This window comes from Carcharodon carcharias, chromosome 6 (genome assembly GCF_017639515.1).
Source record: "Carcharodon carcharias isolate sCarCar2 chromosome 6, sCarCar2.pri, whole genome shotgun sequence".
Lineage (NCBI taxonomy): Eukaryota > Metazoa > Chordata > Chondrichthyes > Lamniformes > Lamnidae > Carcharodon > Carcharodon carcharias.
The window spans coordinates 9,061,577-9,088,219 of NC_054472.1; the positions used below are offsets into that span (position 1 = coordinate 9,061,577).

The following is a 26,643-nucleotide window of genomic DNA, read 5'->3' on the forward strand; positions in this document are numbered from 1 at the left end:
ACCTTGTCACTGACTAGGTATAACCCATCCTATCAAATGGCATAAAGGTGGTTACAGCCATGGCGTCGCAACCCCTCACTGTTAATCAGCCTCCAAATCCTTCCACTATGTCACCAATATGAAAAAATGAAAAGAACAACAAAATACGGTTAGAATTTTCTGTAAGTCAGAAATTTTTTTATATATATATAAAGCTGGGCTATGTGTGTTAATATTAAGCATTTTTAGTGAGAGGGCAAGTTGTGCATGGGGACAAAACTATAATGGAAATTCAGTCTATCAGCGTTTGAATTCCTTATGCTGTAGTACAGCTGACATATCACTAACATACACACACGAATTTACGAGAAGCAACCAGTTTTGTCACATTATTTTCAACACCGTTGTGACAGACACTGATCTGACTCTGAATTGCTACTGTAACAATCGCAGTTGATATGAATTTAATGTTTTGCCTGGAAAGTATTTCTTTACAAAGTATACTCCTGGCAAATGTTTTGAAAATCTTTTGTACCCTGTCCGGGTACTTAAAGCCTACGGAGAATGTGTACTCTTTCTCATTATTGTAAATTTGTTCCATTGCTGAGCAGAACAATGAAGAGGAGTTAGCCACAGCTGATCAGCTGTCTGCCGCAGTTGGCTGGCAAGCACAGATGCTGCACAAGCAAAGGGTGTACAATTTGGATCAGAAGAAATGCCAAACACAGTTGGCACACCTTGCCAGTGAGAGCAGAGAAAGGGAGACCAAGCTGTTGCAGATGACAAAGGAAGTTGAAGGCAAACGGGTGAGTATGTCAAGTGTGAAGTTGGAACATATCTGTAAAATGGGCTTTCTAAGCACCAATGCTTTAAGTATAAATGTGCATGTCTCCATCTCACCCCTTCAGTTTAACTTGAGAATGAGAAAGGTGTTCCATTTGAAGGCAGCACAAGCATGCTTAATTATCTGATGACTTATAACATTTCAGAATGTTAGATTATATTAAAATTAGGCAAATGAATAAGAGTTTATACTGCCTGAATAAGTCCATGCTGGATATTTATATTGTAGATTGAACTATGGTATTTGTCCAGTCATCATTTTAATACAGGTATTTATCTTTTTGTCAGGTTTCCAATTACATTTGTGACACAGATGTGTAAAGATTATAAAGCTACAATGAGCCAAATGATAAGCATGCTTGAATTTCTATAATCATGCAGATTCTGACACTAGTAACTGGTCCCCAGCTCAAAAGATCAAACAACCTTGGGCTAATGTGTACTGGAAAAGTACATTCGTCAATTATATTAGGAACATAGGAGCACGAGTAGGTCTTCAGCCCTGCTCCACCTTCAGTGTAATCATGGCTGATCATCTACTTCAATGCCTTTTTCTCCACACTATCCCATATCCCTTTATGTCATTGGTATTTCGAAATCTGTCAAACTCTACTGTAAACATACTCAATGACTGAGCTTCCACAGCCCTCCAGGGCAGAGGATTCCAAAGGTTCACAAACCTCTGAGTAAAAAAAAAATCTCCTCATCTCAGTCCTAAGTGGCTTCTCCCTTATTTTGAAATTGTGTCCCCTGGTTCTAGACTCCACAACAAGGGGAAACATCTTACCTGCATCTACCCTGTCTATCCCTTTAAGTATTTTGTAGGTTTCAGTGAGATCACCCCTCAATCTTCAAATCTCTTAGGAGAATACAGGCCCAATTTCCTCAATCTCGCTTCATAGGACAGCCCCATCATCCCAGGGACAGGTTTGGTGAACCTTTGTTGCATTCTCTCTATAGCAGCAAAATCCTTCCTAAGGTAAGGAGACCAAAACTGCACACACTATTCCAGGCACAGTCTAACCAAGGTTCTATACAAATGAAGCAAGTCTTCACTACCCATGTACTCAATTCCTCTTGCGATGTAGGCTAACATACCATTAGCTTTCCAAACTGCTTGCTGCACCTGCATGTTAGTCTTCAGTGATTTATTGACGAGGACACCAAGGTCCCTTTGTACATCTACACTTTCTTACCATTTAAGAAATACTTTGCATATCTGTTCCTCCTACCACAATGGATAACCTCACAATTTTCCACAATATACTACACCTGCCATGGTCTTACCCATTCCCTAAGTTTGTCCAAATCCTCTTGAAGCCGCTTTGCACCTTCCTCACAAAACACAGCTTTGTGTCATCCGTGAACTTGGAAACATGACACTTGGTGCCCACATCCAAATTATTGATATAGATTGTGAACAGTTGGCGGCGGGGGGTAGTACTTATCCTTGCAGTATCCCACTAATCACAGCCTGCTAACATGAGAATGACCAGTTTATTCCTACTCTCTGTTTTCTGCCTGTTAGCCAATCCTTAGTCCATGCCAGTATATTACCTCTTATCCCGCATGCTTTAATTTTGCTAACCAACCTCCTGTGCGGTCATCCGTCTCTCCTTTCCTCCCCCATAGCCCTGCAGTTGTTGCCCCATTTGAATGTTAATATTCGCTCTCCATCCACATCTGGTGGGGGGGGGCTCTGAATCCAGATCATGATAAATTCAAGATCTTAATGTCTTTCCTAAAAAAAAAACTGTGGTGTCCAGAACTGGCTGCACTACTCCAGCTGAGGCCTAACCAGTGACTTATAACTTCTTTATTTGTATATGTACTTTTAACTTGCTTACCATTTCAAAATCAGTAGGGGAGAGACGTATGAATCACAGACCAAGTGCCCAGGTTAGGTTTGTGAATGCAGCCTACAACCGTTTGTTCAGTCATGTTATCCCAGAGGTGTAATTATCAATCACTAACAAATGGAGTCCACTGTTAGTGTTTTTAAAGTGGTTCTGAAATATTCCTTCAAGAAATCATTAGCAGCTCAATGCTGCTCTTGTGTTCAAAGAGCAAAGCCCAGTTTAATCCTGACGTTGGTTATTATCAACTAACCAAGTACATCAGTAATTTAGCATGTTGACTTCTAAGTGATTATCATAGGAATGGTGAATTCTATACGCTAAGCACTTTGGAACATTCTGAGTACATGAAAGGTGCTATATAAATGCAAATTCTGCCTTTTTACTTGCCAGTTTAACTTTTGCTTTACATTTTAAAGCTGGTATTGCTGATAATGTACAAATATATATTCTACAAAAAAAGGGACACAAAATTAATCAACTTAACTGAACAGTTCTGCAATTTAAACAGGTTTGACTCCCATAACAAGTTAAGGAGTTAGTTGCTTTGAATTATGGAGCAATTGCGGGGAATTCTCTACCCCAGATAGCTGTGGCGGCTCAGACATTATGTTCAAGACTGAGATCGACAGATTTCTACATACTGAAAACATCAAGGGACACAGGGATAGTGCAGGAAAATGGTGTTGAAGTAGAAGATCAGCCATGATCTCCTGCTCTATTTCTTATTTTCTTATGTATTTCATTTTGTGTGTGTGTGTGTGTGTGTGTTGGGGGAAGGGGTGGGGGTGGTAGGTGGAATAGGGAGGGGATTTTAGTTGAATTTTGGTGTAACTACAAAGCCTGTTTAATTTTGTTTCCTTGTGCAGTGGGATGAGGTTGTTGGAAGGCATGTTCAGCCAAAAGCATCACAGCAAGAGAGGGCTGCTGCTGAGGCTCAGAGACCCCCATTGTTGTTGGATGAAATGAGTCGAGCAGCGGAACATGATGGAGATCTGCACAAAAACTTATTTGGTAAACATCCAAATCATTCTTCAATGTTGTTGGAGGTATATAAGTCAGCAAAATGCTGGAAATGGATGGCTGGTTTGTTGGCACATGAAAGAAGGAAGGTTAACTCTCCAGGCGTGAGCCTTCAGCCCAGCTGCTGTAAAACCCTTTTCTTAAAGGACCGAGAAGTTAAGGCATGTGATTGCAGGGCAGGAACAATGAGCAAATGAACAAGAAATTCAAATCAACTGTTTTCACATAAGTGTTGGCAAACACTTCACAAAGCTCAAAAGAAATGTAAGCTATTGTTCACTGTGCAAAGTCATCTCAAACCAATTCAATATTTTGGTATTTAATATTTAGATCTTTGAGGAACACAGCAAGTTGGGTGGGCAGTCAGTGCTTCTGAAATGCAACGGTAATCAGCCAAATGTGAATCCTGTGTACTGTGAGAAGCCAACCAAATATAGGGAAGGTTTGATTTTTGTAGTACATTTAAGCTAAAGAAGTTCAACTGGAAAATGATTCCTTTTGACAAGCAGCTGTCAAAGCACTCTCTTCCCAAAATGATATGTGGGGCCTGAATTTTTCAGTCGGCATGTGGGAGTGAGCCCGGCACGTAAAATGACGCACAATGACGTCAAGCGTGCATTCCAATGTCATCGCGCTATCTCACAATGTTTCGCTCGGCGGGCGCGCGCCAGAGTCGGCAGTGCGCCCGTCGATAACTAATAGGCCTATTAAGGCCATTAACCAATTAATTAATATAATTGTTTCCACTCCCCATCCAACCTTAAGGTTGGCGGGCAGGCAAAAAAGCCAAGCGGCCTTCATGTTTTTTAGGAAACCTCATCTACGAGTGGAATGAGGTTTCCTAAAGCTTTTACCACTTAAATAAAAAAATTTTTCCTGAAATATAAAAACATATCACATCTCATGTGACACAGTCACGAGGGGACATGTTTCAATAAATTTTTAAACCATTTATTTATTTATTTCCAAAAGCGCTTCAGTCTCCCTGAAGCAGCTCCGTGCCTCGGAGATTGAAGCGCTCTTTCACGTTCATGCGCTGACCCCGCCTCTCCTTCCCCCCCCCCCCCACTATCCACACAGGTAGTGCTGAGTGCTAAGACTTGCGCCTTACACTGGGCGGGCCTTAATTGGCCCACCCGCGTAAAATGGCGGCGCAGAGCTGATTGTGGGTGGCAGCCGGCTCCGCAACCACTCCCGCCGATCCCGCCTGCCGACTGAAAAATTTGGGCCCTGGTGTTTTTTTTCCCTCGATATACCAGGTTGTAAGTTTCTGAGTTTAGCTAGACTCTTCAGTGACTGAGAAAAACCCTGTCAATAGAGGGATCATTCTGTCATTCTGAGTTGGAATCATGCTACACCAAAGGAGGCCATTCAGCCCATCGTGCCTGTTCTTTTGCACTGCTGAGAAGCCAATTAGTAGTGCCAGCAGAGCTCAGTAAAGGCCTGTCAATGCCTAGAATAAGACTTGTCCCGGTGGGGCAGAGGCAAGGGATGGAAGAATGGGATGAAACTAAATAATTTACCAAAATGAATGAAAAACAAAGGGAGCTTTCTGGTGTTTTTCAGCACGTGACACTTACTATGACACAGTCGATGGTAAAGGCTGAGTTGTTAAAATCCCAGAGGGGATCTCGAAACAACTGTCATAACCCATTTTTGAAATTTGTAATTTCGAGATGCAGACTTTGAATTCAGTTGGAATAAGACCACTGAGTCTTGTGGCTTTTATGTAAAACTAGATTATACATTTATTAAGTTAACAACTAATTAAACACATACACATGTCCACAAATTACTACCATAATAACTTTTAAGCAAATCCCCAAATTAATCACTCCCAGGTAAATCTTCACCAAGGCAACAATAACCCATAGACTTTAAACAGACACCAGGGAAAACACATTTGACCTTATGAATTCAAAATGAGGTCCCTTGAAATTTAGTTCCTTCGCAGACAGTTGTAGGCCTACAGGCTGGTTAGATGTTAAATGCCTCTAAATCACGCACACAAATTCCTCTCGGTTTATACCTAGCTTTCCCTTTGAATGTAAATTTTCCACTGTATCCTAGGCTTTTAATTTTACCTTTCCTAACAATAATATCCTTTCATTCCACCAATTTTATTAGTAATATAAAACATTGCTTGTCGTCTCCCAACTAGGTGCAAGATTTTACCCATTCTTTTGAATGGTTTATTCAACAAAAGCAAATTGCACTTTACCTTCTACTCCTTACATTAATTAATATCTCAAACTACTATAAATCAAAGCACCAAGACTAGTTGGCTTTAATCCAGTTAAAACACACACAGACACACACCTAGACACAGACCCTTACTAGAATTCTATTTAAAAAAAATAATTTCCAATAACCTTATACACATTAATATATCTTCATGACACACTGTTAATCACTGAACAACATTCTTGCTCCTCGTTTGAGGACAATACAGTATTGCTATAACGCTTTTAAATTGAACTCAGTGCAATGGTATGTGAGTTTGCCTTTTTTTTCTTCCCTAGAGGGGCTTTGTCACACAAGTACTAAATATCCAACGAAACAAAGAAGGGATCCATTACAAGGCAGTGGAGAGGAAAATCCTGGCAGTCTCTGTTTGAACAATGTGTCTTTGGACTCCTCTGTGCAGTGTAAGTGTGTGTTAGAAAGTTGTTGGTGTTCTTCTAGTTTGCAGTCCAAAGGCAGGTCCAACCCACAGCGCCACGATCTCTACCGTGAGTAGGGCAAGGACACAAGTCCTGAATCCACCCCAGCCAGAACAAGGATTGAACCCTGTGCTGTTGGAACCAAACTGATCCACACCAGCCATCCAGCCAACTGAGCCAACTGCAACCACGCCCCCCCCCCCCCGCCCAACAAGGAGTCCAAGTTGCTATGGCAACAGACACTTTTGAACATGTTGAAGTGTGGAGCTTGGATAGTGATGGTGGAGGCTCCAGTGTTCTTTCCATCACATGGCTAACCAGGAATCTCTCCTGCGCTTACTGCCTGCCATTGGCGAGAGCCAGAAGGATTTACAAGTTGATACTCAACCTTTTTGGCCATGTTATGAACGTACTTTCCTTGACCAGTTAGAAAGTTAGTTGCAACTTAATGAGAGCCATAATTTTGTTTTCAAATCAGCAAATCATAGAATAACTGCACAAGGAGAGAGGCCATTCAGCCCATTGTGTCTGTACCAGTTCTTTCAAAGAGCCACTCCAGTTAATGCCACTCCCTGCTCTTTCCCAATTTCCTTGCAATTGTTTTCTCCTTCAAGTATGTATCCAATTCCCTTTTGAAAGGTACTATTGAATCTGTTTCTACCGTCCATTCCAAATCCTAACTGCTCGTTGTGCAAAATGTCTTTCCTCATGTCACAAGTGGTTCTTTTGCCATTCACCACCTTCAAGCTGTGCCCTGAGCCATCTGAAACAGTGCCTCTTCATTTACTCTTCTAAACCCTTCACTAATTTAAACACCTCTATCAAATCTTCTCCCTACTTTTTCCTGTTCTAAGGAGAACAACCCCAGATTCTCCAGCCTGTTCACATAACTCCTTCCCGGATCAGTTCTGGTAAACTCTTGTTCTCTCTCAAGAGCCTTCACATCCTTCCTAAAGTTTGGTGTCCAGAATTTGGCGCAATGCGGCAACTGGAGCCGAACTATACTTTATATAAGAATAACTTCCTAGCTTTTTGTAGTCTGTATCTTTGTTAATAAAGTCCAGGATCTCAAATATTTTGTTAACCTACCTGCCATCTTCAAGGATTTTTGCTCAAACCCCACCTGCATCCCCCCAATCTCTCTTCTTGCACCCTCTTTCAAATTCTACTGTTTAGCTTGTATTGTCCTTCCTCATTCTTCTTACCAAAATGTGTTACCTCATGATTTCTCTGTTGAATTTCATCTGCCACATATCCAGCCATTCCACCACCCTGTCTTTGTCTTCTTCAATTCTATTATTGTCTCCTTCACCACCTACATGTCCAAGTTCTGTGTCAAGTGCAAATTTCAAAATTGTGCCCCTATATTCCCACGTCCAAGTCATTAATGTACATCAATAGCAGCAATGGCCCTAGTACTGAAACCTGAAGAACTCCACTATATATCTCCCTCCGGTCCGAAAATATAGTCATTCACCACAACTGAAAATACTGTGGATGCTCGGAACCTGAAATAAGAACAAAAAGTGTTGGAAGAACTCAGCCGGTCAGGCAGCATCGATGACTTGAGTTCTGATGAAAGGTCATAGACCTGAAAGATTAACTCTGTTTCTCTCCATGGATGCTGCCTGACTGGCTGAGTTTTTCCAGCATTTTTTGCTCTTATTTCTGTTTTCCATCCCTTAGCTAATTTTGTATCTCTGCTGCCACTGCCCTTTTTATTTCATTGTCTTCAATGTTGCTATGCTAGCAAGCCTAATCTATGGCCTTGGATTTCCTTTAATTGTCCATGCTTTTCCAAGTCACTGCTAGTTTTTGCCTGATTATTGTTTTTACAAAACGCTTCCCCACCACTGACAAGCAGGCCTGTCTTTGCCGGGTTTATTAGTTAGTCCCCTGTTTTTTTTTGAACGAGAACATAACATAATTTTGTGTAATTGAGTTTTAATCTATTTCTTTTACCACATATTCCATACTCAAGTTGTATCTAGCCTCAAATTCCACTGCATGCATGCTTTCTAACAACAAGTATATGTTGAAGCATTATTTCACCTGCAGTGATCCTGTCACTTCAGAATTCTTGCACAATGCTGATTCCTACTGATCCTTCAACTTGAAGTGAACATCATTGTACAGTACGAATCTTATTGAATAAACATTCATGCCTAAAGTCAGAGCACAAAAGAGTAGACTTGTGCAGTATGATCTTTTTGGACAGAAAGCTTGACGTGTTCTGACTTGTGAGCGTGCTGAAGTAGCACACGGTTTATTGAGCTCTTCCAAAACTCTGTTGCCTGTATCCTAACTCTCACCAAGTTCCACTCACATGTCACCCCTGTTCTTGCTGACCTACACGGGCCCCTGGTCAAGCAACACCTCAATTTTAAAATCTTCATTCTTGGGGTAGAATTTAATGTCCTCCCCCATGGTGAATTTGGTGTTTGGGGTGGGGGCCACTTAATGGGTGGGAGTGTGGCAAATTGGGATGCGCTGCCTTCCCCCTTCCTCAGCGATTAAGCCCATGGTGGGAAGGCTTGTGGACAGCCTCCCCACCTCACCACCAATTATGCCCACTCGAAGGCCTTATCCCGCTGTCGCCGACCAGGGAAAGTGTCCGTAGGAACTACTGGCTTATTGTGGACATCCAAACCCTTAATAGCAACTGGAGATGGACAATAAAATGGCCTAAATGTGTTGCTCGCACCCTGAGAATCCAGTTTTAGACAGGACAAGGTATGGACTCTCCAGTAACCCTCATTTGCTGATTTTGTATACTTTGTGTTGTTGTCACGTAATAAACTGAAATGGCACCTGACTGGAAAACAGGCTCCTTTGTCAGTGCACCAGCACAACTAACCAGAGGCAGGTACCACTCTATTTTAATATATTTCACCAGTTCTTTTGCACATTGACTGTAGGTAGAGTCCACAAGCAATAAAAGATTATCGGCCTCCCCCTTGCAGATGCATTCTTTTCTCAAATGAGCTTTTTTATACATACGTTTTGTTTGTTTTTCAGCCCTTGGCTTGCTGCATTTAACAGCATTTTTCTAATACCCATGCCAGTTCACATCCTAGCGTAAAGACTTACATGTATACAGCAACTGCCTCAAGGCAACCCAAAGTGTTTTACAGCCAACAAAGTACCTTGAGCTGCCCGCACTGCTTGTCTAATAGATGCAATTGACCTTTATTTTTTCAATTCGAAGATAATGACCCAAAGGCTAGTAACTCAATTGAATGGGACAAGAGAACATGGCATGACTTGCAGCCCCTAAGAGATTTGGAGTTTCCATTGCCTGTTTCTTCCCCACCTCTCCAACTTCCAGAAAAAAAATCATTAAATACAGCAGAATGATCATGTCCACATCTGTTTTCAGTGCTGTACATTTTTTTGAAGATTCTTCTGCAGAGAAAACCATGAAACTGTGGGATGTTGACCCTTCCCTAATATTTTGTTTTATTACTGTAGTGTCTTTAGACAGAGGAAGGGCTGACCTGGAAAGCAAAGAGCGTGAATTAATGACTGGAATACAAGAGCTGAGACAAAAACTAACAACGCGGGCTCGTCAGAGATATTCCACCAGCTCCCTGGCAGATGAGATGATATATACTCATTATTAAATGACTTTTCAGTTAAAATGCAATCTATATATTAATATTTATTAGTACTTAACTTTTGGTGCAATACTCTGTTGATTACTCTTCTGTTTTGATCAGATTGATATGAAATCAAGTTTAATTTTGTAGTTATGTACAGTGTGATTAAGATGTGCATATCATGATTCTGTTATTATTAAAAGTTGCTGCTATTGTACAGAGTTGGCAATAAAACCACAGGGAATTTTTAAGGTAGTTAAAAATTTGCTAATTTTAAAAGATGCTGTGTTCTCATGCCTGTGTAATTGAAGCTTTTCTCTTTAATCCCTTTCTCCCGCTCTGGAGGATTGTAGTGATATGCACATGGTTGCTGCAGTTCAAGGCTCAGCTAGGTTGACTTATCCCTTGGGTAAATGAGATTTAGGGCAGTAAAGAACTGATTAGGCTCAGAACCCAGGACATTACTTGTCAGCTGAGGGATGGTCTCAAAGTTGGAATCCCCAGGTCTAAAGAGATGTTAAGTAAGGCAAACGACATGCAGTTTGTCCTTTCTATATGAAAGCTGTGACTGTTAATTCCCAGTAGTACAAGGCATCCCAAGCCACCACTCCACAATGTATCAACATCTGTAATTGACTTTTAAACAGAAACTCCCACTAATTGTCAAAATTTGACTTGTGTCCTCCCAGGCTGTTGGACAACCAACACTTAGAGGCACCTTCCATTGCATTATTTCCCGTCCTGTACTATGACCACAAGGCTGCCCTGCCACACAGCAGGTGCTGTTAACAATCTTAAAAGACTTTCCTCCAGTGTAACACCCTTCCCTATGTCACATGCTGTTTAACTGACATCCTACCCTTATTTATGTACTCTCTGGGAAAGTTGCACAGGTTTCAAATGATGTATTACCAGCACAGAAACAGCCATTTTCCCAACTGGTCTATGCTGGTGTTTAAGCTCCACACAGGCCTCCTCCCAATTTACTTCATCTCACTTTATAAGGATGCCCCTCTATTCCTTTCTCCCTCATGTGTTTACCTAATTTCCCCTTAAATGCATCTACACTGTCCACTCAACAACTCTCTGTGGTAGTGAGTTTCACGTTCGCACCACCCACTGGGTGAAGAAGTTCCTCCTGAATTCCCTGTTGGATTTATTGGTGACTGTAGCCCATGGTTTTGGACTCCCTCACAAGCAGAAACATTTTCCCTATATCTTCCCTAACAAACCCTTGAAGAGGTGGGTGTCTTTGTTGGATACTGGGTAAATAAAGGCTGTACCCTCTGGTGATTGGGTCAATAACCAGAGGTCGTAGATTGTAAAACCATTGGCAAAAGACCTGGAGGGGAGATAAATAATGTTTTCAGTCAGAGTAATTGGGAATCTGGAATGTTCTACCTGAAAAGGCAGTGGGTGCTGATTCCATAAATAACTTTGAAAGGGAGTTGGACCGTACTTCAGGACGAGGAACTTGTGTTATGGATAAAAGACAGGAATGTGGAACTAGACATGAATATTCTTTCAAAGAGCCAGAACAGGCTCAGTGGGCTGAATGGCCTCTTTGCTGTCAATTTCCATACATTGAAAATCCATAAGGCTTGAGGAGACTGCCCTTGATTCGCAATTTAGTTGGTTACCCGCTGCTGGCAGGCATATAGCTGTAACCCCCACCACTGAAGCTGCTTCCCTGAAAATAGGCCAGAGGTAGGAACATGGCAGCCAACCAGCTGGTCACATCAAATTGTCAGCATGCTCACCCCCAAACCCTCCCCGCCCCCCTCTGACTCTGTGACAAAATCCTGGCCCTGGTGTCTAAATCCTACTGACTTTGGATATTGGATTCCAGCGTTTGCTTTGCAAAGTTGCACAAGAGGAAGCATGTCGATGCCAATGGTGTGAAGGAGCTGAATTAGGATCAGTGGGTATTCTTCAAACTGGCCTGTTTTAGTGAATTAATCACTTATATAATCACAGCTATTTGCTTTAATTCAGCCCTCATGCACTTTCAGCCTCAGTAACTCTTCCAATCCAGTTGTTTCAATGATGGAATCTGCATTCACCATTCCAAAACAGATATTTTACAAAGATGATGGTAGCAGTTAATTGTGTGTTCCATGATTTCTCATTAGCTGAATGCTTGTGGTGTGGAGCTAGTAAAAAGTCCAGGATTATCCCTGGTTTGAGCTCGGTTGTGTTAACTTGGCCATTTATTCTCACTGGAGTGACAAGTGAAGCTACTCCAGTCGGGTTCTTGGCTAGATGGGACTGAAATGGTGTGTGTGGGAACACGATAAGGTCTGGCTATGATGGCCTCCAAGTTCAGAAAGCAGCCAACCGTCAGTGCCTAGACTCGTTCATTAAGAGTAGCTCAGGCAAGATAAGAGTACCCAGGATACGTAACCACAGAGGCAGCCAGAGCCTTCAGAAAAGGAGGGAGAAAAGCTGAACACAGGGGTGTTGGGAAAGTGGAGCTTGTAGCAAGTTAGAATTTGAGCAGCGGAGACATGAATGAGCTCAAGTTTAAGGAGGGTGGAAGATGGGAGATTGCCAAGGAGGGAGTTGGAATTTTCAAGTCTGGAGGTTGCAAAAGAAAGGATGAGGGTTTCAGCAGCAAGCGAGCTGACACAAGGGTAATCAGAAAGTGAATATAAGTCAATTTAAATATTGTAGTATTTCCAAAATACTTTCCCAAATGTCTAAGATGCAAGTTTTACTTGGTGGAGTGTGAATTATGTGACAATAGGTGTTGGTAAGGAGAATGTTGAGCTGATGGCAGATTCAGAGCCCTAACCCACACAGATGGATGTTCCCACAAGTTGTTACTGAAACACCTTTGCAGAGTTTATACAACCTCAAATTAAATATCCCCTTTGCAGAGTTTGTACAACCTCAAATTAAATACCCCCTTATATACTTTATGACCTTGAACAAACTTTGAATGTTGCATAAATGATTTAAACCTGTCAGTACAGACATATGTCAGTTACACAAGTAATTGATTGGTACAGGAGTGGCTGCAATGAATTAAAGCTTCTCAGGCAGGTGTTGAATTGAGCATACAGCAAGAATGGAATGTTGTATGTAGACAGGCATCTTCCCATCAAAATAATATAAATGCAATTCTGATTCAATGGAGTGAGCATTTAGAACTGTTGGGACAAATATATTTTAATCCACCAGTTCCTTTGTTCCCATTTTAAAGGTTAATCTCATTCATTGGTCTGGTGCATTTCCTCAGAGCATCATGTGCTGTGGGATACAATGGAGCAATGATGAAACATGGAGATGAGAAAGCTGCAACGAGTAAATCTCTTACAATGGCTTCTCTTCTCGCTCAGTGCATCATTCCAAGACATGATAACATTCACATGTACACTGATAGCAATCAGTTCTATCTTGTCACCACCTCCCTCGCCCCTCCACCCGACGCCCCCCCCCCCCCACAAACCCACCATCTTTAAATTGTCAGATTGCTTGTCTGACATCAAGTCCCGGATGTGTTGCAATTTCCTCCAGTTAAACATTGGGAGGACCAAAGCTATTGGATGAGCCCTCGTCACAAATTTCATTCCCTGATTGCCAATTCCATCCCCCTCCCTTAGACTGTTCACAACTTTGTGGTCCTATTTGACCCTGAGTTAAGTTTCCAATACGGAATCCCCTCTCTCACAAAGACAATCTGTTTCTACCTCCATAACACCCCCTGACTCCAGCCCAGCCTCAGTTCACCTGCTGAAGCTCTTATGCAGCAAGATCTCACGTACAGCAAAGTGATGATGACCAGCTAATAGGATAGAGTTTCCACAAATCCTGCCCAAATAGGGACGGTTTTGAGAAGTGACTTTTTTTCTCGTGTTTCTGCTGAAACTCAGTTGCTCGTCACTGAATATAAAACCTGCCGTGGGCCAGAGCGATCAGGTTTTTTAGTACGCCATTTTGAAAAATAATTCATTTGAAGAAATATTTCTTGATTTATTTGTTGAAGTTTGCCTAGGACTGCTGAAAATGGGGTGATGAGAAAAAAAAACCTTTGAATAGTTCAATTTTAAATAACTCAAAATGACTTTAGCTAATGTGTCTTTATATGTTTGTTCAGTTATATTAGTGTGCAGTGGTTCCTTAGGAAAGAAAAAAAAAGTTCAAAAATGCACCTGTTGGTGTGCTTTTGGAGCCTCCTTAGAGGTCTTGCAAATGAGTGCAGTTAATGCCATTCTGAGAGGGGAAGGGCGGGTGGGGGTGCGGTCCATTTTGGGTGGGGCTTGCTTCTATAGCGCAGTGATAAAAACAAAAGATTGTGGATGCTGGAAATCCAAAACAAAAACAGAATTACCTGGAAAAACTCAGCAGGTCTGGCAGCATCAGATTTCTTACCTTGTCTTGATCTTTTCATTGAGAACTGTCGGCGCGACATTACTCGTCTCAATTTTTCTGCTCCTCTCACCAATTCTAATCTCTCTCTCTCTGAACTTACTGCACTCCGTTCTCTCAGGTCCAACCCTGACATTGTCATCAAACCCGCTGACAAGGGTGGTGCTGTGGCTGTCTGGCGCACTGACCTCTACCTCGCGGAGGCTGAGCGTCAACTCGCAGACACTTCCTCCTACCTCTCCCTGGACCATGACCCCACCACTGAACATCAAGCCATTGTTTCCAGGACTGTCACTGACCTCATCTCTTCTGGGGATCTTCCTCCCACAGCTTCCAACCTGATAGTCGCCCAACCTCGGAGGGCCCGCTTCTACCTCCTACCCAAAATCCACAAACAGAACTGTCCCGGTAGACCGATCGTATCAGCTTGCTCCTGCCCCTCATTATCTTGACTCCCTTCTCTCTCCCCTTGTCCAGTCCCTTCCCACCTACATCCGTGATTCCTCTGACACCTTACATCACATCAACAATTTCCAGTTCCCTGGCCCCAACCGCTTCCTCTTCACCATGGACGTCCAATCCCTCTACACCTCCATCCCCCACCAGGATGGTCTGAGGGCCCTTAGCTTCTTCCTCGAACAGAGGCCCGAACAATCCCCATCCACCACTACTCTCCTCCATCTGGCTGAACTTGTTCTCACACTGAACAATTTCTCCTTTAACTCCTCTCACTTCCTCCAAATAAAAGGTGTGGCTATGGGTACCCGCATGGGCCCCAGCTATGCCCTGTCTCTTTATTGGGTATGTGGAACATTCCTTGTTCCAGTCCTACTCCAGCCCCCTTCCACAACTCTTTCTCCGGTACATCGATGATTACTTCGGTGCTGCTTCATGCTCTCGTCGGGACGTGGAAAAATTTATTAATTTTGCTTCCAATCTCCACCCCTCCATCATTTTCACATGGTCCATCTCTGACACTTCCCTTCCCTTCCTTGACCTCTCTGTCTCAATCTCTGGTGATAGACTGTCCACCAATATCCATTACAAGCCTACCGACTCCCAAAGCTACCTCGACCACAGCTTCCTGTAAGGACTCCATCCCATTCTCTCAGTTCCTTCACCTCCGTCACATCTGTTCTGATGATGCTACCTTCAAAAACAGTTCCTCTGACATGTCTTCCATCTTCCTTAACTGAGGTTTTCCACCCACGGTCGTTGACAGGGCCCTCAACCGTGTCCAGCCCATCTCCCGCGCATCTGCCCTCACGCCTTCTCCTCCCTCCCAGAAACATGATAGGGTCCCCCTTGTCCTCACTTATCACCCCACCAGCCTCCACATTCAAAGGATCATCCTCAGCCATTTCCGCCAACTCCAGCATGATGCCACCACCAAACACACCTTCCCTTCAGCCCCCCCCCCCCCGTCGGCATTCCGTAGGGATCATTCCCTCCGGGACACCCTGGTCCACTCCTCCATCACCCCCTACTCCTCAACCCCCACCTATGGCACGTCCCCATGTCCACGTAAAAGATGTAACACCTGCCCCTTCACTTCCTCTCTCCTCACCGTCCAAGGGCCCAAACACTCCTTTCAAGTGAAGCAGCATCTCACTTGCATTTCCCCCAACTTAGTCTACTGCATTCGTTGCTCCCAATGCGGTTTCCTCTACATTGGAGAGACCAAACGTAAACTGGGCGACTGCTTTGCAGAACACCTGCGGTCTGTCCGCAAGAATGACCCAAACCTCCCTGTCACTTGCCATTTTAACACTCCACCCTGCTCTCTTGCCCACATGTCTGTCTTTGGCTTGCTGCATTGTTCCAGTGAAGCCCAACACAAACTGGAGGAACAACACCTCATCTTCCAACTAGGCATTTTACAGCCTTCCGGACTGAATATTGAATTCAACAACTTTAGGTCTTGAACTCCCTCCTCCATCCCCACCCCCTTTCTGTTTCTTCCCCCTTCCTTTTGTTTTTTTTTTCCAATAATTTATATAGATTTTTCTTTTCCCACCTATTTCCATTATTTTTAAATCTTTTATGCTCCCCCCACCCCCACTAGAGCTGTACCTTGAGTGCCCTACCATCCATTCTTAATTAGCACATTCGTTTAGATAATATCACCAACTTCAACACCTCTGTGTTCTTTTGTTCTTTTGTCTGTGACATCTTTTGATGATCTGCTTCTATCACTGCTTGCTTGTCCCTACAACCACACCCACCCTCCACTTCTCTACCACCCCCCCACCCCCCCCCCCCCCCCACCTTAAACCAGCTTGTATTTCTCTCTCATTGTAAAGAAAAATCAGTTCTGTCGAAGGGTCATGAGGACTTGAAACGTCAACTTTTTTCTTCTCCGCCGATGCTGCCAGACCTGCTGAGTTTTTCCAGGTAATTCTGTTTCTGTTTTCTATAGTGCAGTGTTTTTTTAAACCAGTGCAGAAAGGTTGCAGAAATTCAATTTGCACTGAATGTAACCTGCACTTAAAAGTCCAGGCGATTTTCCACTGGTTTCATCAGTTTCAGGTAAAATGCATCGAAATAAATAGCGCCAAATGGATAGAAGCTCCAGGTCAGTTTCTCTTCCAGTAATGTCGACTGAGGGATAACAGGCGACCAGGACACTGGGGTGAACTCCCCCTGCTCTTCTTCAAAATAAGAGTGAGTGGGCTGACCACTAGCGAGCCAAATCAGGCAAACACAGAGAGAGAGAGAGAGAAACGTAAATGTACAATGTGACAAATAGAATTCGATACATTCAGAGCGAGAGATAATCACAGATGTACACTGTATACAAAGGTACAGAAAAGGACATGAGAGATGCAGAAGTATGTGGAGAAGAAGCGAGTCACAGATACACATAGAGACACTGGGCGGAATCGTCCCAGCTTTGCACTAAGTGTGGTAGCAGGTGGGAAAAACGACGCTTTACCCGTGGGCCACAATGGTGGCTTTTCACACCGTATCGTCCCAAACCCACCGCATTAATTATGCTTTCCTGGGATATACACTGTTTCAATGGTGGGCGGGCTCCATTTTGCCTGCCACACCATCACCTCGCTGCTTCATCACTCCAGGCACCGCATTTAAAATACAGCCGCGCTCAGAGCTTCCAGCCCAGGGCTGCAGCAAAGAAGACATGGCCCCAAAAGGCAAGAAGACTGCAGCCCTCGAGTGCCTTGTGGAGACCCTTCGTGACATCCCCTACCCCCGCTCTGGCGGCAGGATGGGCAGCTACATTACCACTCTGGCTTGGTGGACGATGGTAGTGGTGGTCAGTGCCAATGCTGCACAGAAGAGGTTGGCCATCCAGTGCAGATAGAGGATGAATGATCTCAACCATGCAGCTAGGGTATGGCAACCATCTCATCACTCTAAACTCACACACTCAAGCTCATCGCACATTCACTGGCATCTCACTCACTGCCAGCTCAAGGGACATCACCACTCACTCTCTCACACACACCCTCACATCTCCATCTGGCCTCATCTCCTCTGGAGACTGCCTCCTCAGCCCTCACCATCTTGAGGCCACTTGCACAGATCAGCATGTGTCCCCACACACACACCCTGGGACACCCTCCCTCCCCAGTACAGCCCTCACCCTGCAGACTCTTCCCTTGCTTGAGGCCAGTTCTCCCCCTTCCCCAAGCAAGCCTGCAGCTGTTGAAAAGCCGCCCACATGTGGCTGGTCTGGTAGGTAGAGACCTGCCCGTGAGTCCCCCTAAAAGTGATGTGGTGCTGCCTGTGAAGCCTGGCACTGATGACTGCGAGTGCTGCCTGAAGCAAGGTAGGCAACAAACCTCAAAGTCCCGAGTGAAGTGCAGCTCACCAGGTGCAGCCTTATATATGCTGTTGTGAAACACGTCGGTGTGTTTTCCCATCAACGTGGGCGGATGGTCCTGCTGGTGGTGGGGAGGGGGACAATTACGACACCCGAAGGTGTGAAATGCGACCCGCCCGTAGCAGGCTGAGCAGACGATCGCACGGTTTCACGGTTTCACGCTGTCATGAAACCATCGCGCCATATTGTCCGCTCATGCCATCGAACATACTCGACGCCAGCGGGCACAGAAAATCCCAGACAGAAAGTCACAAATACAAGCAGAGACACAAAAGCAAGAAACACTAGGTAGATAATAGACTTCCATTCTTCTTTCACAACCTCAGGACATCCAAAGTGCTGGACAACCAATGAAATGCTATTGAAGTGTAGCCACTATTGTTATGTAGGAAACACGGCAGCCGCTTTACACACAGCAAGATCCTGCAAAGAGCAACGCGATGATCAGATAATCTGCTTTCAGTGATGTTGATTGAGGGATAAATATTGGTCAGGACGCTGGGGAGAACTCCTCTTCTCTTCAAAATAGTGCTATGTGATCTCTTACGTCCACCCGACAGGGGCTGACGGGGCCTCAGTTTAATATCTCACCAAAAAGATAGCACTTCTGACAGTGCAGTACTCCCTCGGTACTGCACAGGGAGTATCGAGCATCCAGAGGAAAACACCAACATTTAAAATGAGTCATAAGTGCTGAAAACATGCCAAAGGAAAAAAAAGTAGAATAAATTACTCATTCTTACGAATTTATCTATTATGACAGATGCCCAATGGTATTTTGAGCGTGCGATTATCCTGATTCTGCACTTGCCTAAAGGTAGGGCAGTATAATTCTCCTGTTTGCACATAATTGTGTGTCTTAACTCAGCAATAATCCTCCTGCATTAACGCAGCTGTTAATACAGCTATCAGTGAGCTGGGGAGGTTACCAGGGAGCCAGTCACAAGCCTTTAATGATGAATGCACAAAGTTACCGGAAAACTGACTGGTATCGGCCGAAAAAGGTTGGCAGGATCAAGAGGCGACTGGAAGCAATTAAAAACCCCTGGATCTCTCCACCTGAGTTCAGCCTGAGCCACAATGAAAGCGTAAGGTTGGCTACTGATGCCCTGTTGGACATGGGCACTGACGCTTATGAAAACATGTTGACTCAAGAGGGGGAGGTGAGCTTCCTATCTCCTTCTGAAATACAATACATTATTAGTAACCCTAAGGAACCCCTCCAGCTTGAGGAGCAGCCTTTAGAAGGGAGACAAGCCAACCCTGGGGCATCGGATGCCCTTTCAGACCAGACTAGCACTTACTTTCCACTGATCTCAGACAGCAATGGGCCAGCGCTGGAGCAAGGATGGCCAATGGCAGACAAAAGGTATTACCTGAAGGGCCCTTCGACCATCAAAGTTTACTTTCAGACTGAAAAATCGCAGAGCATCAAAAATATTTTACGTTTTTACATCAGCCAAGCTATCGAGGTAATTCCTTTGCTACAGAGCAGTTCAGTAATGTTTGTTTGTTGTGAGCCAATGATGGACCAGAATTTGTTGACAACATTAAAGGTGAGTTAAATTGTCACGCTGTTATTGTGTCTAAAATAAAATACAGCAGCTGGTGACGAGGAAGGGTTATTCTGTAAGTTGTGAATAGTGACAAGTAGCTGGTGATTTGTGCTGCTTCATCATTAGCATTGTGAATAAAAAGCCATCCCTACAATCTCCTCATAAGTGTCATGAAGTTGTGGTATCTGTGCATTAATTACACATTAAACCCACCGCAGAAAGTTAGGGCTGGCACCTATCAGCGCAAGGGCCCTCTCAATGATGAGATTAATGTTCCTGCAATGCCACTCAACCTTTCTCGCCCAGAAAAGGAACAATTAAAATTGTGGCATCTCATTCCTACAGCCAGTAAATTGTTCCAAGAAGTTTTATAAATTTATTTTTTTTTAAATCTTACTTTTGATTTCTGTCTTTATTTCTCTCTCTCTCAATCCAATCTCTCTTTCCTTTCCGATGAAGAGTCATACGGACTCGAAATGTTAACTCTGTCTTCCTTTCCACAGATGCTGCCAGACCTGCTGAGCTTTTCCAGCAATTTTTGTTTTTGTCTCTCTTTCCTTTTGTTCATTTCTCTTTCCGGACCTGATTTGACTCTAATTAACCTGATTTCTTTCTCTATTATTCCGCTGTTTTCTTTTTCCATTCTTAAATCTCATCGTTTAAGGAGACAGACTGTTAGTCCCATCATTCACTGAGGTCCCAGGTGTCTCTTGCTCCTCACCACACCATTACCAGCTCAGGTTCCTGGCAAATTACAAGATAACAACTTTTGAGCTAATGGGTACAGGAACCAGTCGAATGTGGATAGTGAGGAGAAGCCCAACCTCAGCAAAATTTGGACCAAAATTGTCAAATTAGGATTTTCAGCTTGAATTAGTCGCATCCAGAATTATCTGAATAGTGTTAATCCATAATGGTCAAATACAAATTAATATATTGAATACTCCATTCACTTCATGCCCCTCTACCATCTACTATTCTTTTACTGGAGGGTTAAACATAGATTAATACATGAAGTGATTACAAACCAATCAGAAGGTTCAAGTTATTCCATGATTTACAGGAATTAAACCAGTAGATTAGAATCTAGCAAGTACTCAGAACAGATTGTAGCTCTGTAATTGCTCCATGGTATTCATACCGAGTATATTTACATCTATCTATTGATCTAGTTGTGTTATTTAGTTACATGGGCAGAATGGAGAAGCTGGGGTTGTTCTCCTTAGAGAAGAGAGGGTGGAAAGATTTGATTGAGGTGTTCAAAATCACGAGGGGACTAGATAGAGAGAAAGTGTTCCCATTGGTGGAAGGACCGAGAACAGGAGGGCACGGATTTAAGGTAATTGGCAAAAGAACCAACAACAAAATGAGGACAAGTTTTTTTTAATGCATAGAGTGCGGAGGATCTGGAATGCACTACCTGTGGCCGAGGCAGATTCAATCGTGGCTTTCAAATGGGAATTGGATAAGCTCCTAAAGAGAAAACATTTCTAGGGCTAAGGGGAAAAGACAGTGAAGCAGGACTCTTGCAGACAGCCAGTACTTCCACACTAGCCAATCTATGTTTCTATTTATATTTATCAAGTTTGGAGTAAGTTATTGTTAGACAATGGTTATCAATGCTGATGTTATTGACAGTGTGGTCCTTATTATTATTTCCCCATCTCTCCCTCTGGTTCTTTTGCCAGTTATCTTATATCTGCGTCCACTGGTTACTGACCTTTCTGCCACTGGAAACAGTTTCTCCCTTTCTACTCTACCAAAACCCTTCATAGTTTTGAATGCCTCTATTAAATGTCCCCTTGGCCTTCTCTGCTCTAAGGAGAACAATACCTGCTTCTCCAGTCTCCCCACATAGATGTGAAAGTTAAACTTTGGAATGTGAAGCCAGTGATTCTAACCTTCTCTCCTCCAGCTGATAGCTATTGTGATGGACATATTCACCGATGTTGACATCTTCTGTGATGTCCTTGATGCAGCCAACAAGCGCAATGTCACTGTTTACCTGCTTCTGGATCAACACTCTTCACAATACTTCATTGAAATGTGTGAAAATCTCCAGATAAAAAGCAATCACCTAATGGTAAGTGTTTTGTTAGTGTTATATTAAAGAAGTAAATAATCCAGTTTTAACACGGCATGTGTATATGTGGTACGTGTGTATATATATCTACACTCAGACTCGCAAAACGGACACTTGGTCAAGGCACAGGAGAGTGACTAGTTCTTACAACGCTGTGCCCAGTCAAGAAGACAGAAACAGGTAAGAAAAGCAACAGCTCCAAATATCAGAGTAGAGAAGATTCAGGGGAAACTTAGCAAAGATATTAAAAATTATTAGGATTAATGGAGAGAAACTGTTTCCACAGGCGGAAGGGTCATTAATGAGAGGGACACAGATTAAAGGTGAAAGCAGAGCCAGAGTGGGGGATGAAGAGAAATTCAACCAAAAGTTGACATCTCTGACCTTTCCCAGTTCTAACGCCTGAAATGTTAATTCTGTTTCTCTCCCCACACACGCTGCCAGACCTGCTGAGTGTTTCCAGCATTTTCTGTTTTTATGTCAGAATGCATAAGTCATTGAAGGTGGCAGGACAGTTAATAAAGCATACAGTATCCTGAGCTTTATTAATAGGGCATAGAGAACATGAGGAAGGAGGTTATGCTGAACTTGTATAAGACACTCATTAGACCTCAGCTGGAGTATTGTGTACAGTTCTGGGTGTCACACTATAGGAAGGATGTGAACACATTGGAAAGAGTGCAGAAGAGGTTTACAAAAATGGTTCCAGGGATGAGAAACTTCAGCTATGAGGATAGATTGAGGGACTGTTCTCCTTGGAGAGAAGAAGGCTAAGAGGAGATTTGATAGAGATGTTCAAAATCATGAGGGAGCTGGATATAGTAGATAGTGAGAAACTGTCCCCACTCACAAAAGGATCGAGAACAAGAGAGCACAGGTATAAAGTGATTTGCAAAAAAATTTTTTCACACAACGAGTGGTTCGGGTCTGGCATGCACGGCCTGGAAGTGTGATGGAGGCAGTTTCTATCGAGGCATTCAAGAGGGCATTAGGTGATTATTTGAATAGAAACAATGTGCAAGGATACGGGGAAAAGGCAGGAGAATGGCACTGAATCATAATGCTCAGTTGGAGAGCCGGTGCAGACACGATGGGCCAAATGGCCTCCTCCTGCATTGTAACAATTCTGTGATTCCTGTATCCTCAGTATTTTGCCTTGGTAATAATAATTAGTTTGATCTGTTGTGGAAATACAGACTAATTTCAACTTGCATTTCTATTGCACCTTTAACGTAATAAACCATCCCCAGATGCTTGACCCAGGAGGATTATCAGACAAAATTTGGCACCAAGCCACATAAGATATTAGGGCATGTGACCAAAAGCTTGGCCAAAGGGATATGTTTTAAGGAGCATCTTAAAGAAACAAAGAGATAAAGTGACAGAGAGGGAATTCTAGAACTTAGGGCCCTAGGCACCTGAAGGCACAACCTCTGTTGGCGGAATAAATAAAGTCCAGGGGTATTTTTTAATTAATTCATGGGATTTGGGTTTCGCTGGCTGGGCCAGCATTTATTGCCTACCCCCTAATGAGGAGGTGGTAGTGAGCTGCCTTCTTGAACCGCTGCAGTCCATGTGGTGTGGGTACACCCACAGTGCTGTTAGGGAGGGAGTTCCAGGATTTTGACCCAACGACAGTGAAGGATGCTCAGGAGGCCAGAATTGGAGGAGTGCAGATATCTCGAAGGGTTGTAGGACAGGGTGAGGTTACAGAATGGAATAAACTGCTTATGTTGAAAACCCGACAAGTAATTGACGTGCATGATGTGGCAAGCACAACTGCCGCACAAAGTTGACCATGTGTCACCTCTTGTGTCATTCAAATATAAATGTTGTTTTTGCATTCTCCAGATAAAGCCCTCTGTCCTCTCTCTTATGTGGTTGCAGAACATAGAAATCCGGCACGTGTCTGGTGACCTCTACTGTTCAAAATTAGGAAAGAAATTTTCAGGCCAAGTTCAGGAGAAGTTTATCATCATTGACTGCCTGTACGTGTTAGCAGGATCTTACAGGTGAGTGGAAAATTATTCGGCTAACATGCATCATTGTGCTTCTGGATTGTACGAGCAGCAAAAGGTGCTTGGGGTTAGTGTTGCCAACTCTCCAGGATTGTCCAGGAATGAAAGAGTTATTCCAGTCTGTAACCTCCTTCAGCCCTTCAACTCTCCAAGATCTCAGATCCCAAGAGGATCTACTGTGAGAAAACCCAGGAGAAAAATTATTAGAGCATTAAATAAAACTGTATTTATTTTTAATCGTCTTTAAGCACTTTTGTCTATTTAATTATAAAAATATTGGAGTTGGGCAGAAGAGGTTGTTGGACTTGAGAGTCAACAGTCAAGTGCGGAAGAGTCTGTTCACTGCCTGATTGGCCAATGAGAAGGTGAGTGTCATGTGGATGGGTGTGCCAGGTGACCAATGGCAGGAATGTGGGGGCGGGGCAGTTGGAGGCAAGTGGGTCATGTGATGAGACTTCTGGGAATGTGTCCAACCAGAGTTGGCAGCCCAACATTGGGGTGTGTGACAGTGGAGCCAATCCATTGTAGAAATGGATGTTGTCCTTCAAAATAAAATTTTTGTCTTCCTGACTCAAGCCATCAGTTCCCTGTCTCATCTGAAAAATGGCACCTACAACAGTGCGGCACTCCCTCAGTACAGCATTGGGAATGTCAGCCTGGATTTTGTGCTCAACTTCCAGAGTGGGACTTGAACCCACAACCTTCTGGTAACAGAGTGACCAAGCAAGACACAGCTGACACTTCATGCTGCAGAAATAACGTAAAAGTTCTGAAGAAGTCATATTGGACCGGAAACATTAACTCTGTTTCTCTCTCCACAGATGCTGCCAGACCTGCTGAGTAGCATTTTATTACTTAATTTGAGTCAAGCTTTGACCTCTTTTCTCTCTTGACTTCTGTTTTTACAGTTTTACTTGGTTATCAGGGCAGGTGCACAGGAACTTCATTACCCTCTTTTCAGGACACATTGTCGAAAGTTTTGATGACGAGTTCCGCAGGCTCTTTTCTCAATCCAAGCCGCTAAATGAATTTGGCTCAACGCAAGTGACGGTTCGATCCCTTCCAAGAAGCTCTTCGAAAACCAGCGGCGGAGCAGTAATCATGTGGCCAGAAAGTCGCAACACCCATTCAGACACCTTCAGCAGCCTGTCCAGTTACAGCGGGCCCCATCTCAACACCCTTCACCTCACAAGAGGTGAGGATCTTCACAACCAGAGACAAAACAACAGGGTCGCCCCTCAGCAGAGGGTGTTGTACAACCCGCTTCTCCAGCAGAGGAATTATCCCTTCATAGTTACTGGCATTGAGAGATTATATCCCAGTCCAGTTGACCACCATGCTAATGAAATACCAAAGACGAATTCCAAAGACATCAAAATTGTAAGAGCTCAGAGGGAGGCATTACAGAATGTATCACGACCATTACCATTCAGGCAACATTACTTGCTGACAGACACTAAACACTTGTTCAACCCGGAGCAAAGCCACATAGGGAAATATTCAATGGAACCCCCATTCAGAATGAACAATATGAGTGATCCTAAGCTCTTCAACAATAGATATGAAAAGCACTTGAAACAGTGAAAATCATCATTCGGATGCAATTGAAGAAAACCTGGTTTGGACAAAGTGCTAGGAAAATATTGTGATTGTCTGAAAGTTGGTATTCTTGCACTTGTCCTGATGAGCGCAAGGGGAAAAGCTTTGGCAGCACATCTCCCTTTTCAGTAACAGGAAAATATTTACATGATATGTACTGAGGCCGACATCGTTTTGTTGAATCCCAAAGCTCTGGACAAACATTATATTTAAAGTCACAGTTATGCATGACTCTCATGTGGCACATCAAATCTTGATCAGAAACCAAACCAACCACCCTCTTCCCTGAAGATCCTTCTCTTTGACCCTGTGTACATTTAGTTTTATCCCTCAATTTGTACATATCCATTGATTTTTCTCTCTTTCTCTATCTGTGAAGAGAATTTGTTTATTTTTAATGCTCGTGATGCACAGCTTTGGTTGCCATGGGCAGTCATTAGATTTTTAGGCATGTACTCAATTTCCCAATGTATACTCTGCTCCTGAGGAGTGGTAGAGGTGGAAATTGACCCGAGCAGTGCCAGTCTTGGCTCAGTGGTAGTACTCTTCGCTCTGTCAGAAAGTCAAGAGTTCAAGCCCTATTCTAGGGACTTAAGCACACATTCCCGGGTGCATTGCACTGTCATAGGAGCTGTGTTTCAGATAAAACATTAAACCTTGTCTATTGACTCAGGTGAATATTCAAGATCCCTTGGCACTATATGTAGAAGAGCAAGAGAATTCTCCACTGTGTCCTGGTCAATATTTATCACAAAAACATACTAAGTAGTCATTATCACATTGCTTGTTGTGCTGTTTCCCACACTACGACAGTGACCACACTTCAAAAGTACTTCATTGGCTGTAAAGTGCTTTGTGATGTTAAATAAATGCAAGTTCTTTATCCTTCACTGTTCATTTGTGTACTGTGATTTTGTATTTTTTTCTCTCCGTTTTTTCCCAGCTTAAGTGTTTCTCTTTTGATCTGTCCCTGTCTGTGATTTGTGATTTCCTCTCTTTGGCTGTGCTTATAACTGCGATTCTCTCTTCCTATCCCTGTGTCTATCTGCAATTTGCTTTCTGTGTCCCTCCTTCTGCTTCCCTACTTCTATTTGTGAGTCTCTGTTCCTGAGTGTATCAGTGATTCACTTCTCTGTGTATTATTGCATCTGTGATTATCTCTCTCTCTCTGTTTGAAGACTTATAACGCATTCCGTATCCATGATT

At 43.3% G+C, this 26,643-nt stretch overlaps 2 protein-coding genes across 8 annotated transcripts in view; both read left to right on the top strand.

Annotated features, from left to right (window-relative positions):
• Positions 1-10,211, top strand: part of tbc1d31 (TBC1 domain family, member 31) — a 167,337-nt gene extending 157,126 nt beyond the window's left edge. For all 5 annotated transcript variants that reach the window (XM_041189551.1, XM_041189547.1, XM_041189548.1 and 2 more), the window contains 4 exons: positions 591-785; positions 3,548-3,692; positions 6,224-6,349; positions 9,836-10,211. In XM_041189551.1, the coding sequence (XP_041045485.1) occupies positions 591-785; positions 3,548-3,692; positions 6,224-6,349; positions 9,836-9,987 (618 nt within the window). In that variant the 3' untranslated portion in view covers positions 9,988-10,211. The remainder of the gene's footprint in view (positions 1-590; positions 786-3,547; positions 3,693-6,223; positions 6,350-9,835) is intronic.
• An 8,390-nt stretch (positions 10,212-18,601) lies between these two features.
• On the top strand, positions 18,602-26,312 carry LOC121279137 (protein FAM83A-like). 3 transcript variants are annotated; one of them, XM_041190102.1, is made up of 4 exons: positions 18,602-19,653; positions 21,653-21,820; positions 23,708-23,832; positions 24,747-26,312. In XM_041190102.1, exons 1-4 carry the CDS (start codon positions 19,135-19,137, stop codon positions 25,420-25,422), a joined length of 1,488 nt encoding a protein of 495 aa, XP_041046036.1. In that variant the 5' UTR covers positions 18,602-19,134; the 3' UTR covers positions 25,423-26,312. The 3 variants fall into 3 exon arrangements, with proteins under 3 accessions (XP_041046036.1, XP_041046038.1, XP_041046037.1); XM_041190104.1 differs by lacking the exon at positions 24,747-26,312 and having other exon boundaries at positions 23,708-23,836; XM_041190103.1 differs by lacking the exon at positions 18,602-19,653 and having other exon boundaries at positions 21,537-21,820.
• The last annotated feature ends 331 nt before the right edge of the window (positions 26,313-26,643 follow it).

Coding starts and splice junctions, on each gene's coding strand:
- LOC121279137 (XM_041190102.1), top strand. CDS start 19,135: ATGATGAATGCACAAAGTTACCGGAAAACTGACTGGTATCGGCCGAAA. Junction 19,654..21,652: donor ACATCAGCCAAGCTATCGAG/GTAATTCCTTTG, acceptor TCTCTCCTCCAG/CTGATAGCTATTGTGATGGA. Junction 23,833..24,746: donor GTGTTAGCAGGATCTTACAG/GTGAGTGGAAAA, acceptor CTGTTTTTACAG/TTTTACTTGGTTATCAGGGC.